We start from the raw sequence: 16,679 nt of genomic DNA on the forward strand, positions 1-16,679 counted from the left end.
GACGAATTTAAAAAAAAGTAAATCAAGAAAAAATAAACTATACCGTACAGGAGATCTGATCTCGATGTTGTTTGCAACATCATATGCTCGAGGCAGAGCACAAGTGACGTGCCCTAATTTTCTGGAAAGTATTTACAGGATATATGCTGCGAATTGACTATAAACTGACCTCTTCTTCTTCAGGCAATTTTGGTTTCTTCGTTGCCAGTAATCAAATCCCACGATGAGCATAAGCTAGCTATCTATCTATAGATATTCCTCATTTGCTCATTCATATTGCTACGTTTTATGTGAGCATTGTACGCATTATACCTAATAACGAAGATCGCCACAAGTATCTCTAAGTAATTCTGCTACAATTTTTATAAATTACGTTTCGCTTTAGAACACGAAACGCATAAAACTGAAAGTAAATTTCCATACCTACCTACTCCTGCCATACTATATTTATATTACATTATATTATAATTTTCTTTAATATCGCAAGATATTTATTTACATTAAGTTCAGATGCTTTGTTTTATTTTGCAAAAATGCCCAATGAAAGGGGAATAAATCGCATGCTTAGAATAGCTGAAATTCTGCTAGGCGTGGGACTTGATTTACACTTCCTGGCAAATGTGGTGTTCCCCAAAAGCTTTGTTATTGATTGTGCGAGCACTATTGAGCCGATCGGTCACACGTTCGCCTCGCATCCAAATATTTGATCGCTTTCTATTATTTTATATTTCTTTTCCAATTTCTGCGATTACATAAATTCGAACAACATGACCCGAGCGGCAAACAAAGCTAAATGGACACAAAGTACCGGTTCAGATATGTACATATATATATATATTCCTTTGCTCTCTCTCAGTTTTACTATTTATCGGAAATGAAATGAAAATATTGATGTTTTCATTAGTGCTAGTTACGAATAAGAAAGAAAGAAACATTTATTCGTTTGAACTGAAAAATCGTATTAGAAAAAATCCTATTGAACCTACGGCAAATCGGATGGTTTGGAAGAAAGTAGTGTTTCTCTTTCGCAGCTTCACTAACGGGCATAGTCTGAAGCTATGCTCGCTTACGAGTCGTAAGAGAAAACTGTGTGATGTCTTGTCACAGTCATTGTGACTTTGTATTAGATTTGGTATTCCAGGGTAATAGTCGCTATGGAGGACTCCATTACCAATTTTGTTAAAAGACTAGTTGATCGAGTCACAAAAACGAGAAGAAAAAAAAGTTTGGGAGTTTTTGCATCTAACTCAGAACATAGTTATATAATCACCCTTGCTAATGACTGGCTAACGCTCAATCGTCGCTAATTTCTTCTAAAGACTGATAATAAACCAGAACTCCTCCAATAATTTTAAGTTCCCGGGAAAAGTGCAGAAGACTTGTAAAACGACTAACAATCAAAAGTGATCACTAATCTTAGTTATAGTTCTTTTCAATTATAAAAGAAAAAAACAGTTTTTTTTTTTTTTTTAAACTCACCTTTCGTCCTTCTCATATTTAGGAAAGGTAACATTGTCGAGTAACACCATTGATTCGCTTTGTGGTTCAGCAGATATTCCTTGAGCGCGTTGTCGTTGAAATGATTGACCCGATTTACGGCCACCACTAGCACTGCCGCAAGGCGTTGTGGCGCCGCTTCGCGAAAACGGAAAAACACTTTGAAATTTATCGAGATGAGATTTCAGTTCAGCGATTTCGGTATCCTTGTAATGTATGGCGCGTTGCATTTCTTGGATTTTGAGATCCTTCGCTTGTATGATTTGTATGAGACGTTCCTCTTGCTGCGTTGCTGGTATATACGAGCTACTAAGCAAATTGATACCACCAGCGGTGGGATCCATAATTGCCGGAGCGGGAGCGGATATACAAAGACCTTGCATTTGATCGGCTAATATAGATGACGGTGCACAAAATTCGGTTGGATTTGCAGTTGTAGCGTAAACTGCCCCCGCGGCCGTGACACCACCCGCGGTAGGTTGTATGACTATTGGTGCTGGTGAGGCGGTCGCAAATATTCCCTGTGTTTGTGCCTGCAATTGCTGCAATTGCTGATAGCGTTGCTGCAATTGCAATTCCTGTTGATGCAATATATTGCGCGTTTGTAAATTCGGATCAGTATTTAGCTGTTGAGCGGCCGTTGGTACAGTACCATAGATGAGTGTATGCGTTAAAACATCCGTTGTCTGCAGCGGTAGTGTTAAATGTATGGCGCCCGTGCTACTGTCTAGCGTGCCACTAAGCGTTTGCAAATTATTGTTGCTTACGAGACCCAAATCGGGCTGGAACTGTATATTGGCATTCGGTTCTTGCTGCATTTTACCTAAATTCACCTTAGCTGCGTCGTCGTCGTTAATCGTTAGGTTTTCGTTTGTGCCGTCGACGGCACTTGACGCCCGAATGGCTGGTTGATTTTTGCTGCTGTGACGCAATCGATGATCTTGTGCTTGGGTGTCTGTTTTTATTTGTGTTTCGATTTTATGTTCCGCTAATGAAATTTTTTCAGTTTCCGGCTTTATTACGTTGTGTTCTCCTAAAATTTTATTGGTATTCGCTATATCGCAAACAGCGGTTGGTTGCAGCGGGGAACCTAACAATGAGTCTTTATCGATTCGTTTTAATTCTAAATGATTATGTTTTTGTTTTTGAGTCTTTGTCGGCGGATCTAAGGCATTTATTGAAGTACCATCGATTGAACTTAAAAAAGTGTCTGCTACGCTGTGTTTACTATTGGAATTAGAACGTTGTTGTTGTTGTTGTTGCTGCTGCTGCTGCTGCTGTGGATTAGATTTGATTGCTTGACTATTTGCTATCAATGTTATTGTATTTGCCGATGACGTAGACGTTGGGCAAGGAATTGTTGTAATGACAGTCGTTGTATTCGTCGTTGTAACATTACAGCATAGGGCTGCAGTAGTAGTTGATGTAGTCGTTTGAAGTAGCGTTTGCGGATCATTTGCTACACTGCTGTTTGATGTGGCTGGCCTCTTAGTAGCGAAGCACAGCCGATCAAAACAAATACGCATGCAAGCGATTTTGACGTTTAACCGCAATTACAGTTGAAAATAGCACTTTTAGGGTAGCCCTGCAAGTAAAATAAAAATTATTAAATTCACTTAAGCTTGTTTGCGAATTCATCAGATAAATTGTGATTAGAAAAATCTAAGATCAAGTTTAATACGGTAAACGGTAATATGTTCACAAAGTGCTGATGAAACTGATTTTTCAGCAAAATATTAGACAAATGTGAAAAAATACCAAGCAAGAAAATAACATTCCCTTAGACGAAATCTTTGGTACTCAGCTGCCCGAGCCAATATGTAAAAAATCTGATCTGTAAAAGTTGATCTATTAAGACCACAGTTGGGTTGGACCATATATGAGTTGCAAAATGCAGCTTTGCTTTAATGGGCGCGATGGTCAAATGAGAATATTTAACCTTAACAGGCGGAAAGAAAAAGTTACGAGACTAAATCAAAGCGAGATATCATGCTTGTCGAGAATATATATATTGGGCGTGCGCGTAGATTTCAGCTGATTTTTTAGTAAAAATTATAAATTATTATAAAGACAAGTGAAACATTGTACTAACCTACAGTTCCTTGTACAATCACTTTTTAACATAAGGCGTTATATGAGAAACAATCGAAAAAGTGGCTCGATCCGAATCATTTTCAATGGAATTTGTTCTTGAGCTAAGACACGTCAATGTACCGAATTTCACCAAAATATCTCAAAAATTCCGGCCTGTGGATTGAACACAAAAAAGCAAGAAGGACGGACGGACGGATAGACGAACTTATATCAATTCAGGAACTGATTGTGATTCGATCGGTACAATAAAAAGTGGATTTATCTCTCTTAAGTTGTTTTGAATGTTACATATATCCGCACAAACTTATAAAAATATGTTCATGTACCACAAGTGGTGTAATGAATGGAAATTAGTATGCGAGTCGATCGCAAAGTATTCTTCTTCCTATGTCCTACGCAGGACATGAACTTCGTGGCGAAAGCGCAGTTGATCCTTTAAGGCTACCCAACCATCGGGCCCTGTGGCTGATTATCGTCCTAGAAACCGTGCAGCTCAGTTTGCTCGAGCAGACGTCACGTCATCGATTAAAAACATTATCAATTTAAAAAAAGCCATGTCTGATGAATAAAACGAGAAGGATACCATATTCCTGCTCAATGTTGGGAGCATTTGTTTATGTGTGCGGTGTTTTGTCATCCGTGTCCGTGATAGAAACGCACTATATCTTGCCCTTAAAGAGTGTACATAGAGGTGCAAAAGTCACAGTTTTTTTTTCACTACATTTCAGTAACACTTATCGCCACTATCAAGCAACAGCAAGAATTGATTCATTGTTTCAATATGTGTTCATATTATTTATATATGTGGTTTATACACACGAGGGTAACTCCGCCATTGCCAACCCTTTGCTGTAGTAAAGTATAATATAACGTCAGTTTTGTTGTGTAAAGGAATACAAAAGATAAAAAAAAACCAAAAAAAAAAAAAGCGGCAGAAACAACACCTTCAACCTAAAAACCTATTTCAGAGCGTAAGTTTAATATGCTGGTCGATAAAATCAACAGTTGAATTTGAATTTCTAATTAAAATTGACACAATTTTTGTAAAGTTTTTGGTAGGGTTTTAAGATAATTCTTTTTATGCCCATTAACGAAAAATGAGGGACGTATTCATTTTCGCAAAACGTCTGCAACGCCCAGAGGAAAGCCTCAGAGATGACGTAATGTATATGCATTCTTGATTAGCATCAAATTTTAACCCGACTTTAGCATGCTCCTCTGTCTGTCTGTGTAATCTCTGTGGTAAACATTTTCCTTAGTTGCTTTTTTTCTCCCCATTCTTTTCTGCCACCGCAAGTAAGACGTTTCCTTGCTTATCTCCCATTCAATGCAGTTAATGTTGTAGTAGCTAATGCAAATTAAGTTTCAATTGCATTATTATTACTGTTGCTCAAAAACGTTTCGTTCTGCTCGTAAATATGTTGTTACAGCCGCTACTTATTTATAAATTCATATAAGTGCAAGCGCATACAGCCAGCTATTTATAAAAAATTACTTGTAAATTATATTTTTTTTGCACTTCCACGATGCGTATGTAAATGCAAATTTAAAATAAATCGCAATTTACTTACAAACCTTACATAAGTTCGATTTGTTTTGAATCACTCTTTTAGAATGTGTGCGATAAATGCTGACAAAAAAAAAAATAGTAAGAAAATTCTATTCGGCTGCCATAGAATCTCTTATACCCATTACCGTTCTTCTAAAAAAAAAGACTCAAAAAAAAAACTAAATTTCCATTTTTGTAGCATACATCACAGCGTTTACCATACTGACCAGACTGACATAGACTAACTGTCTGGAATGGTTGACATTTCCTAGCGATCAAAAGTATGTAAATTTTTGTTGCGTCTCTGAAGCTTACTTCTGGGTGTGGCATACCTTTTGACAAAGGAATGAAACATGTATTTAATGGGGTCTCTGAAGCTTCCTTCTAGCTGTTGCATACGTTTCGACAACGTAATGAAATATTCAATATTCTATCAAGTATTCATTATTCGATCAAGAATATTGCATCAAGAATTCATTATTCGATCAAGAATATTGAATATATATATATTTAAGGGGGTCTCTGAAGCTTCCCTCTAGCTGCTGCATACGATCAAGAATATTGAATATATACTTAATGGGATCTCTGACGTTTCCTTCTGGTTGTTGCATACGTTTTGACAAAATGAAAATGCCTTTAATTTTTCAGTGATGGGTATAAAAAAGTAAAAAAAAAAAAAAACGCTCGTCTACAGTCAGTGTGAAAATCGTAAACAAAATGAGTTTATATCACGTTTCGGTTTTTTGAGGTCTTGTTTGCTTTTACAGCTATGAAGGAAGAGAGAGCAAGATTTAAATTTACCATAAATATTACTTAATAAATATGCATGCGCTTCTTGAATGCCATGATTGCACATACTTAAAAATGATTTTTTTTTATTAGTCTACATAATGCGAGTTCAAAATTTTTAGATAATGAGTATAAACCGAACTAGAGTTTGTCTGGGCACATGCTTCTCTTTCGTCTGGCGATAGCAGAAAATACGAGTAACTTGTATGTTCAGTTAATTAAACGTTAAAGTAACACGAAAAGTACAATGCATATAAATTTTACATTTAATAACACGTTTTTTCAGCCTTATCTCACCGTACAAAACTCATATCTTTTGAAGTCTTGCAGTTCCTTTACAAAAATTTCTTGTATGCTACGAGGTAATTAACAATATTGAATTAATTTTGAATCTTTACATGAAAGAAAACATACGAAGAGATTTTTTTAAATATATATATTTATTTATATTCTTGTACCCTACACCACCTGTACCGCATGTACGGCACATCCACAAGGACTTGAGACAGACCCACCTTTTATTTGAGCAACCAATTAAAAATTACTTTTGTCTGTCGATCTTGTTGTTATTTAAATTGTTTCCTTGTATGTGCCATTTCTGAGATATTTCGACATTGTCCTGTTTCGCCCAAGGATGATTGCCAAGGATCGGGCCACTTTCCGTATAACGTTTTATTTTCAAATTTATATGAAAAATTGCAGTATGGCGGGCCGTGGCTCACTCTAAAGTTTTTCTTCTTTTATTTTAATTTATTTTATTATTTAATTTATTATGTTTTTTTTATTTTTTTTTTATTATTTTTATATCATTTTATTTTTATTACATTTTCTTTATAAGTCATTATTACGTTCGATTTTCTAAACGTTAAGTACTTCTCCTTACTAAAGACATAAACCGAAATAATGTGTTGCAAAGTTATCTCCCCATCAGCGAAGACACAAGCCGCAATACTAAAATTCAAGCAAGTCATTTGAGCTTAGGAGCTTTGAAAGAACCATATAATGTTTCGGAAATTTGTGTTTCCGTTAAATTACACACAAAAAAATTTTAAAAACTTTTACACAACTCGTTTTTTAAGTTTTCAAATTCTCGCGATATCAATGATATTTACTCGTCTCTATCAAAGTTAGGCAATGTAATGGATTTTCTTTTTGCTGAATCAAAATCTGTTGTAAAACATTTTAAAAATAAAGATAGTCATAGAAGATAAAACTGGAAAGTTGTTGTTTTTTGATCAAGACAAAGTTAAAAAATTCACAAGATCTGCCTTTCATTCATTCATTGCACTAGAATGCACTAGATGCACATATATATAATAGTGGTATTAAAAATCGTGTTCTTTATTCAGTTTAATAACGTATTTCCTCAAATGTAGATTACGTAACGTTCAGCTGGGGATTAAGTTAACTGACTCAAGATTGCAAAGCGTATTTGTTTGCTGGTGGAAACGTTTAAATCCCTCATCATATTCGTTATTTAAATGTTGCTACGAGATCGGAAATCCTGTCATGGGTCGATTTATGGCTCTCCACCTCGACGCTAATCTTTACCTTGCGATTTATGTCTACAAGTGTCGAATGAGAATTCATCGTCGATGATAATATTGGCTCCGAATAGTATATTCAACGGGGAAAATGAAGCAAAGTTTCGTTAAGAAATGCCCATGTTCGTGGCACAATTAATGAATATAAAGTGCGCCTTGTCCTATTAATAATGGAAATTTCAAAATGTTGTGAAGAGAAAATACTCATCTTCAATGCTTTACACTTCAGATGCAGTGGTAAAATAAAAGTAGGTTATGGAAAAGGAATTAACGAAAGAATTTGTGGGAAATTTTAAAAGGAAACTTGATAAAAATGTTCTTCTTCTTTTCATTCATCAGCACCACAAGGGTATAGTCGCTTTTATCTCGACTAAAAAATTTTTTTCGACTCGGCCACGGTCCACGGGCCATGGTATGTAAATGTAAATTTGCAGTCGAAAAGATGCGCAGTCGAGCGCACATTCGACGTCGATAGCCTTAAACCAGATGCTGGCAAAATCTATTTTCTCTGCACAATTTTAAAGATAATTTTTTTTATCCTGGCCCGTCAACAAAGGCTTCTGTTATCAGGAGACAGCATGAGTGCACTGGTACACTGCAGGCGCTTAGCTGCTCAAGTCTGCTCTCTACTTGAATAATTTTATGAAAAGTTTCTTTAAAGTGTTAATAAAATCTTTTTAAATCTTTGTCCACAAAGGTAGAAAAGGGCGCCAAGAAGTTAAACAAATGTAGTGAACTTTCTTAGTTTAGACACTTAATAGCTGCTCTTTGCCTCGCTACCGAAACGGCTTTATTATTATCGACGGATTTGTTATATTCAATTTTAGTTCGAGAAAAAGGAAACGTGGAAAGTAAGTTCCACTGGCTAAAAAAACTGACTTTATAGTAAATGATTTTTTTATTGATCTTTAAAGAAAATAATTGAATTCAAGATATGTGCTCAAAATAATCAATCAATTTACTAGAAATTCATTTTATAATAAAACTTATTGACGTATGACTTATTCAAATTGCTTATTCAGAGAGTGACTGACTTATTTATAAACATCCATTTTTATGGGATGATTTCATCTATCTACATTCAGTGTATTCTCTTGCGAATAAGATTTAAGGATAAGAAAAACTTATAACAAATCTCATAACTTATTTCTTATATGATGTCACATTTCTATTTCCTGTATGCTCTCCACAGAATTTCCCAAAAAATTTCTAGGCTTTAGAGTGCAACTCTCGTATGGATGAACAATTCATTTTCGGTAAAACGATGTCGATGTTATTGTAAGAAGAATCGCATTGCCTTTGCTCATTGCTCGGCAACGAGATTATATAAATTTCCCATGAATGCATGCTTTGTCATTTCTGTAATTTTTATCAAATGTTTTATTTTTTTTTATTTTTGGAATCATCTTAAGGATAATTATCTCCAAAGCAATCTTCGAAGCAAATCATCAGAGCCTTGCAATTTTATGTAAAACGTTACGTGAGAACATTTGCCAGAGAGGCAATACAACTAATTTGTCAGCAGAGAAGACCACGGTTCGGAACCCAATTCTTTTTATTTTTAATAAGCAAATTTGCTCATTAGTAGACATCGCAAATGCTCTGTAATTCAAAATTGTCTATGCTGGTGGCCCATGGGCATCGTAATTTCGCATGGACGTATGCAACGTCCAGAAACATTTGAGATAGACTCGACTTTTATTATAGTGACCAATTTGAAATCACTTTCTGAACCGATTTAAGTTTGTCTGTCCGTCTGTCTGTCCGCCTGCTTTCTTTTCTTGCCAATTAACTTCTTGGTTACAAAAGTCCAAGAGAAGTCCAAAAAGAAGTGATGCAGGGTATTTAATACCGGACCATGCCCTTAAAATGGTGTGAGGTATAATTAGCAGAAACCAAAACGTGAAATTGTTGTCAATTATGTCTAAAGCAGGTTGAATTATCTTCTCAGATTTTTCTTCATCATTTTGGAACTCTAAGGGATTAAATTTTTTTACTGTGCATTGACGTGAAAACTCATTTCGAATGCCAGCAAATTGGAATAAAGTGCTGAATCCATCTTCTCACTCAAATCGGTCTATTGAGCGATTAGCAGAAAACCATTTTTCTGCCGTCAAAAAAAAAAAAAGAAACGATAATAATCTGGAGCAACAGAGGTAAGTAATTGCAATGCCTTAAAAACTGAAAACAAAAAGGATTGGCTTCTAAAGCAAAGTGAGTCTCAGGGAAAGTGAAAAAGAGATTATTAACCGGACAGCGATTTAAAACTAATAAAGAAAAACAACCCCTTGGAGCAGACATGACTTGACTTTTTCCAAGGCTAATAAACCTTCCAAACAATACAAGTGAAGAGCGGGAGAATTTGATTTTTATATTGTTTACTGACATCCAAAAAACTTTTAATTTGCATCACTTTTGCTAAACACTTGATATTATGACTCTTAGTTTATTATGAATAAAGAAAGCACTTATGGTTGTTCTCTTGAAAATAATAACTGAAATATTTTGCTTGACTATAAAATGTTCACTGATAATCATGGAGAACAAACATCAATCTACGTAGTTGGGCATATTCGAATTTACGAAAAAAGACGTCTAAGTCTTAATGCTTAAAGTTAGAGGAACACGTAGAAGTGTTGAAAAATATTCATTTTGAATGGAAAAAGTTCAATATTTCACCAAAGGAAAAAACTCACTCTTTCTTATATTAATAAAATCTTTTTTAATGAGTTTTTTGAAAATCCTCTACGTGTTTCCCTAAAACAACATATTTTAAAGTTGTTGTGAAAAACTAAAGGCAAAATAATGAACTTTGTAGAAGATCTGTTGTCGATCATTTTCAAAAGTCGCGTTCCGACAAAAATATAATAGACGTGCATTGTGGGGGGCGTATGCAACAGTCAGAAGCACTAGGGTTAGACTAACCTTTTTTCATATACCGCTCGATCCACAATCACGTTTCGAATTTTGTCTTCATCCTATAGGCGGTAACTTTTGAGACATTTCGAGGAAATTTGGACACTGAGATCCTTCTGCCCAAGAGCAACAGGTATTGAAATTGCTCCGCATCAGACTTATCATACAAAGCCTTATTTTGAAAAGTCATTATATGAATAACTGTAGGTTGGGCAGGATAGGACAATTAACCAAGCAACCGTGCCGCTCTCTTTAACGATGTACTCATATATTCGTGAAACACAGAATACGTGTAATACGAAATTAGGTTGTAATGAAACGAATTGACAAAATTGCAAAAAATGAAAAAATTTTATGAGGAAATCCGACAAGGACGAGTGGACTGGCCATGACCTATGCATTAGTCATACACAGTTAAATGTTTTTTCTTGTTATTCTATTTTATCACATTAGACTGCGTTTCCACGATCATATAACAGTTCACATACTCTTCTTCTTTCCTTGCCCTCGAGAGTTGGTCGCTCTTTTTCCACTTCTGTGGAAGAGAAAATCGCATACGAGTTGCGAAATGAAAGATAAATTTATTATTCGGCAGAGGGGCATCGATTCGTTCTCACTCTCTCATCTTACTTCAACCATCGTCCCCAAGAAGCTGCGCTTTTAATGTACTTTATTTGGGAAATGTTTTTGAACGGATGTGAATACTATTTGAAGACTACTATCTGCTAGCGATTTAGACAAGGTGGTCATGGACAAGTGAGACATTTAGCTATAACTTTAGTTGACATAGGCAATCTTTTTGGAGCGTTTGAGGGAGATTTAGAAATTTCCAGGAAAAACTTTTTTGCTTTTCCTCTGATTCTGCAAAATTCAAAAGTAACTCTTTGGTCAATGAACAAAAAAAATGAATTCTAAAAAGTGTAAAAAGGCCTCTCTCCTTAAGAAACGTTAAAAGAGTATACGCCGACATTTATTAGGGCAACATATATGAGCACATATGTAAAATTCTTTTCTTAGACACATCATCAGGTATTTTCTTGTCTTTTTTCTTTCTTTGATGACAAACGTCTTACAGACGTAATACTGTCTCATAGGATAACTGAAATAACAGATTGAATTACTTTAAAAATTTGTTTTTAAAACATATTTTTCGTATTCATATCTACAAATTGCTAGAAAAGCACAACGTTCCTCATACATGCTATTGACAATATATGTAAAAGGAGAAAAAAAAAAAAAAAAAAAAAACAATGAAAAAACACCGCTTCCGAAATACAAATGACCTTAGGTGACATTTTCTGCTGTCATTATCGTAATGAAGATTGTTTACAATCAATATACCCATACAAACAGCCAGTCTACAATAATTTACACGATACGACTATGAGTGAGAATATTAAAATAACTTGTTAATTACTGATATTAAATTGTTGCCTGGTGTTAATTTAGTCAAAGTGGATGCATGTAAGCAGGTATAGGTAAATTGAAATTGTGTGTACGTAGAATGCAGAATAATGTATGTGTGTGTGTGTATGTGTGTGTGTACATGTGGACTTGTGCACAATAATAGTAATAGTAAAGAATTGCTGGCTTAACTGAACGAAAGAATAAATGTATTAACGAATCAAAAAAAAAAAAAACTGGTTTTCCTTTCTTCCTATGTTCACTATATATTTGCATAGCGCAGGGAGATAGATGGACGAACTCGCGTTTCGTTTGCAATAAAAGATCTCTTCAGAAATATTATTATACATCTTTTTCTTCTTCCTCTTCTTAATGAAACAAAGAATAAGTCAGATTAGCTATAAGGAATCTTAAGCACACATCGGCTTAGCAACGATGAAGATTTTTGATTGTTACAAGCAAGTGATCGTTCCTAAGAACACACTCTATGCCGCCTTCCTGCTTATGTTTACATTAGATATTCAAACGAGATTCATTCCAAGTTATTAAGAGCAACATTTGCGAAAATTCCAACATTTTTATTCTCCATTAAAGTATATATATAGGTATAACATACTCATTGATATATATAAAAGAGATTTTCTACAAATATTAATGTTGAGCGCGACTTGAAAACGGATATGGAAACAAAAGTACACGACATTGAATTTTCATTTAATAAATTCCTTTGTTTAAAAGTTTATTTTATTGAAAAATTATAATTCAAAGATAATTCGGTAAATACCGTCAAACTTTAACCTCGCCCGGCTTGATTATCGGAGGTCTGTTCTTTTAAGAGATACACAGCAATGTGTGTCAGGAGCGATCCGAGTGGATGTAGCTAATCATGGCTTACCGTTCGTCCGCTTGTCTGTGTGCATAAATAACCATAGTCTTTATTGGAACGCTACAATTACAGAAAATAGTAATCGCGGCAAAAATTTTCCATTTTTTTTTTTTATTTTTTTTATTAATTAAAAGTTTGAAAAAACAAGCAAAAACCCTATAGGGGCCACGGCCCACAATGAAATGTCCCTCAGCAAACTACTCTTCAAAGTAAGGCTAAGGTTAAATGGTCAGTGCTCTGATACAAACTAATTTTAATAGCGCACGTCATTGAACCAAAACACGTCAGTTTACAAATTTTCATGAAAATTTCGCCAAAGTGGCGGCTTCTAGGTTGAACGCAAGTAAATAAGACGCACAGACGAATTGACAAGTTTAGATTATTAATAAAATGTGGATCTACGTCAAGTCTTCCTGGTTGTTGCATACATCGGCGCGAACTTAATATTTCCTTGCACATGATGTAGGGTGAAGTTTATTATAAAAATGATGCGAACAAAAAATTTCTTCAAAAAATCTATTCTTAATGGCCGAGGAGTCAATGGATCTCTTGTCTTAGAATGCGTTCTTCTGGAAAAATTCATTATAACTATGAATAAAAGGTGAAAAATAAAAGTTTATTCGACTCACTTGTTTGTGACTATATGCTCATCGACGTATCTAGGGAGAAAGTCAGATTTATATTTGTTTTGTACAAAACTTGTGCTTATGTTTAATTTGTAAAAAACTGTCCAAGTGATCTGTTTTGTTATAGTAGTGAGACTTGGAAGATCACATATTTTATTTACTTTTTTATTTCGAAAAAGATCAAAGAGCAAAGCCCCAATGAATGACGAGTAACTAAAGGCTGTGATTGAAGCTGATCGACACATAACGATTCGTGAGATTGCAGAAGAAGTTAATTGATCAGAGGAAAAGCGCGCAATGGAGCGTAGGCTGAACGAAACTCAGTTTTTCTTAATAAATATTTTTGAATTTTAGCTCGTTACTCGGAAATTATTAAGGTTAGAAGCCTGAAACTTTCCACATTTGCTTTGAGAGACACTTTACTCTCTAGGTCAAAAAATGGAATCAATCAGCCGCGTTCATGACTAATTAAAATTAATTTTTTTCACTTTTTTGAGGCTTAATGCTTACTTACCACAAGGCAAACAAGACCAAATATTTAAAACTATTTTGTACACTCCTCAATCGGAGATATATTATCTGCCTAGAATGAATATGATAGACACCACGGTCACATTTGCCTTAATAACACCAGCCACAAGGGCGTTAAATAAAAGAACTTGAAGAGTAGAATGTGAAAAACATAGTGGTGAGTATGTGAAATACGGCCACCGCCGCATATAACTTTCTTACTTGCTTTTGTTTTCATTGCAAAAAAAATTTGCTGAAAAATTCCTTGTTTAAAGCTGCCACAAAGGGTTACTGCGTTAAGAGGATCTATAGGTTTAAAGTGCAGCTAACTTGTAGCTCCAGCAATTAAAAGTCCATGTTTTTTATTTATATATATTTTTACACACACATGCAGAATTCAGCTACAAGATAGATTCGGCTGAATTACATAATCATTACAATTGTAGACTTAGAGAAAGCAAAAATATGAAGCAGTATACCAGCTGATATACATGGATAAAGCGTGCAGGTCGTGGACAATTGATCCGCAACCGTAACATATAGCAACGTTACTTAGTATGTCGGCGAGACGTAAACTGATAATAAATATTTTAAATTTCGGGTTAATTATGATTTCGGCAGAACACGTTTCAATGAGATTCGACTTTTACAGACGACCCTAGGCAGGTTAAAAAGTTCGCAGTTGAACGGCCGTTGTCTGAGTTTTATAAAAACAAAATTCCTTGACAGGTGGATAGGAACATTTCAGTTGATCTCATTTAACATAACAGACAAGTCAACGACACCATTCATCAACTTTGCTATGAAGGTAACGCCTGCGGCTATCCTACGCTCTCCGAGTAAAGGTAAAGGTTCAAGCAGTAACCTTTTTTTCACACTTAAATTTCTTAGTAAAAGAAGTAGGAACTGCCTGTGCAATGATTCAGTTGAATTAACAGGACACTGATAAGAAGATAATCAGACAATCGAACCATATTCCAACATAAGTCGTACTCAGTTCACACAAAGTCATTTCGTTCCGCATGGTCTCCGAATTCTGATCCCAATCGAACTACGAATTTCGGTTGATTGTACGATGCCAGCAGTACAAATTAATGATACATCTTACGCTCTTCGATCTGACCAGTGGTATTTCAGCCGCTTTTAATTTTCAAAAATTCAAATTTCAACTGGATCTTCTTAATAACATTTTAGACTTAGAACTTTTGATTCGCGCTTTAAGGCTTTTTTAACTAATTGAAAGTCGGTACAGTAACAAGAGTTTATTTGCTTGTAGCAAAAGGAACGAAGAAGTTAGTATACATTCAATATGCGTACTTAAAGATCGAATATAAAATTTATTTCTACAATGAATTTAATAGATTTGTTTATTGTTAAACGCAACGATTAAAATCGTTTGGGAAAAAAGAAAATTATTTTATTTTAAAAAAGACATAGCGCATGTATATAATAATAGGTTCGTACATTGCTAAATCGTTTTGTGTTCGTCGCTGAGTTAACTCAATTTGGAATTCCAAAAATAGGATTTATAGATCTTAAAGTATTTTCTCGCCAAGATTCAAGCAACAGAAAATACGCTTTAGAAAACTTCTTAAGTGTATTCTTCATTGAAATGATCTACGTCTCATTTCTATTTGCTAATATTCACCTACATATCGCGTTGTGTTCATTCGCATTTTTTAAGTACGAAAAATCAAAGTCGAAAAACTTAACTCATTTATTAGGTATGTAAATATGAAAGTGGAATTTGGCCATAGGTCTCTCTAACAGTATTTGCTGTTGAGGACGTGCATGTATGTAATTGTGTTTTTGCATACACTAGACGGACGGGGTTCACAGGCCTATTGGGTAATTTACAAGTGAGTTCCGTGCCGGGGGGTGCCCCCCCATCTTGCAAGGCAGTACTGCAAGGGACAAGAGTAAATAGAAAATAAGGGGATCCTTTACTTTATAAAGGAGCAGCGACTGCTTCAATCGTTATATCAGCGTTCTGTCCATCTCTAGTTTATCTTTGGCATACGAAAACAAAAGGCATCCGAGAACAGATAGTCTCTATGTCTGTGTCTAATGGGTGCACCTGATTCAAATGCTTAATGAGACGAGGTCCGCAGAATTATCAGGTAATTAAGAAGTGATTTCTGGCACACCCTAGCTTTTACGACTACCCTGCAAGTTACGGGGCCTTTACATAGACAGAAAAATATCAGATGGGAAGACTTGGGTAAGGTCCATACCCGCTCGTCCGGGCAAGGCAGGGCTTCTTCTGCATCTCTAATCATTTAAGGACCCTCTACAAAGAGCAGATATCAACCCAGCATACACTAGGCACCGACGCACAAATTCTTCTGGCCCCCTCAATAACACACAGACCTGTTTCTTCAAACTTGGGATCTTATTGTGGTTGAGTTAGTAGAGAAGTATACAAGCGGACGGACCCTGACAAGCTGGATCACTTCTCATAATTGGACAGCACATAACGCAATGCGAAAATACTTCTTCTAAGAACAAAAATGTCAAGTGCTTTGCCAAATAAAGAGCATTCGCGGACAGAATTTCTTCTTTGCTAGAACGATTTAAAAGAAAGTCCTTCCTAACAGGGGATGAAAAGTAGATCGACTTCGAAAATTTCAGATCTAAATGTAGGTCCAATGTAGGTCCAGATGTGCCATCCACATCAGCTTCGAAAATGCGTCGCTTGGGCAGGAAGACGATTTTCTGTGTTTGGTGGCACTGACAGTGTTTCGTACGTTATTCCTAGTTGAAGTCTGTTGGAATGGCTTATACTATAAGCTACCGACAACAAGTAATGGGCTTGAATGGTTCAACATCTTTTCGAAAAAAGGGCTAGAGTATCAAAAAAAAAA

At 35.4% G+C, this 16,679-nt stretch overlaps 1 protein-coding gene across 2 annotated transcripts in view; it reads right to left on the reverse strand.

Moving 5' to 3' along the window:
- LOC119633463 (cGMP-dependent protein kinase, isozyme 2 forms cD4/T1/T3A/T3B) overlaps positions 1-16,679 on the reverse strand; it is a 96,727-nt gene that overhangs the window by 47,588 nt on the left and 32,460 nt on the right. For both annotated transcript variants that reach the window (XM_038027026.1, XM_038027027.1), the window contains exon 2: positions 1,480-3,082. In XM_038027026.1, the coding sequence (XP_037882954.1) occupies positions 1,480-3,023 (1,544 nt within the window). In that variant the 5' untranslated portion in view covers positions 3,024-3,082. The remainder of the gene's footprint in view (positions 1-1,479; positions 3,083-16,679) is intronic.

This window comes from Glossina fuscipes, unplaced genomic scaffold (genome assembly GCF_014805625.2).
Source record: "Glossina fuscipes isolate IAEA_lab_2018 unplaced genomic scaffold, Yale_Gfus_2 2, whole genome shotgun sequence".
NCBI lineage: Eukaryota > Metazoa > Arthropoda > Insecta > Diptera > Glossinidae > Glossina > Glossina fuscipes.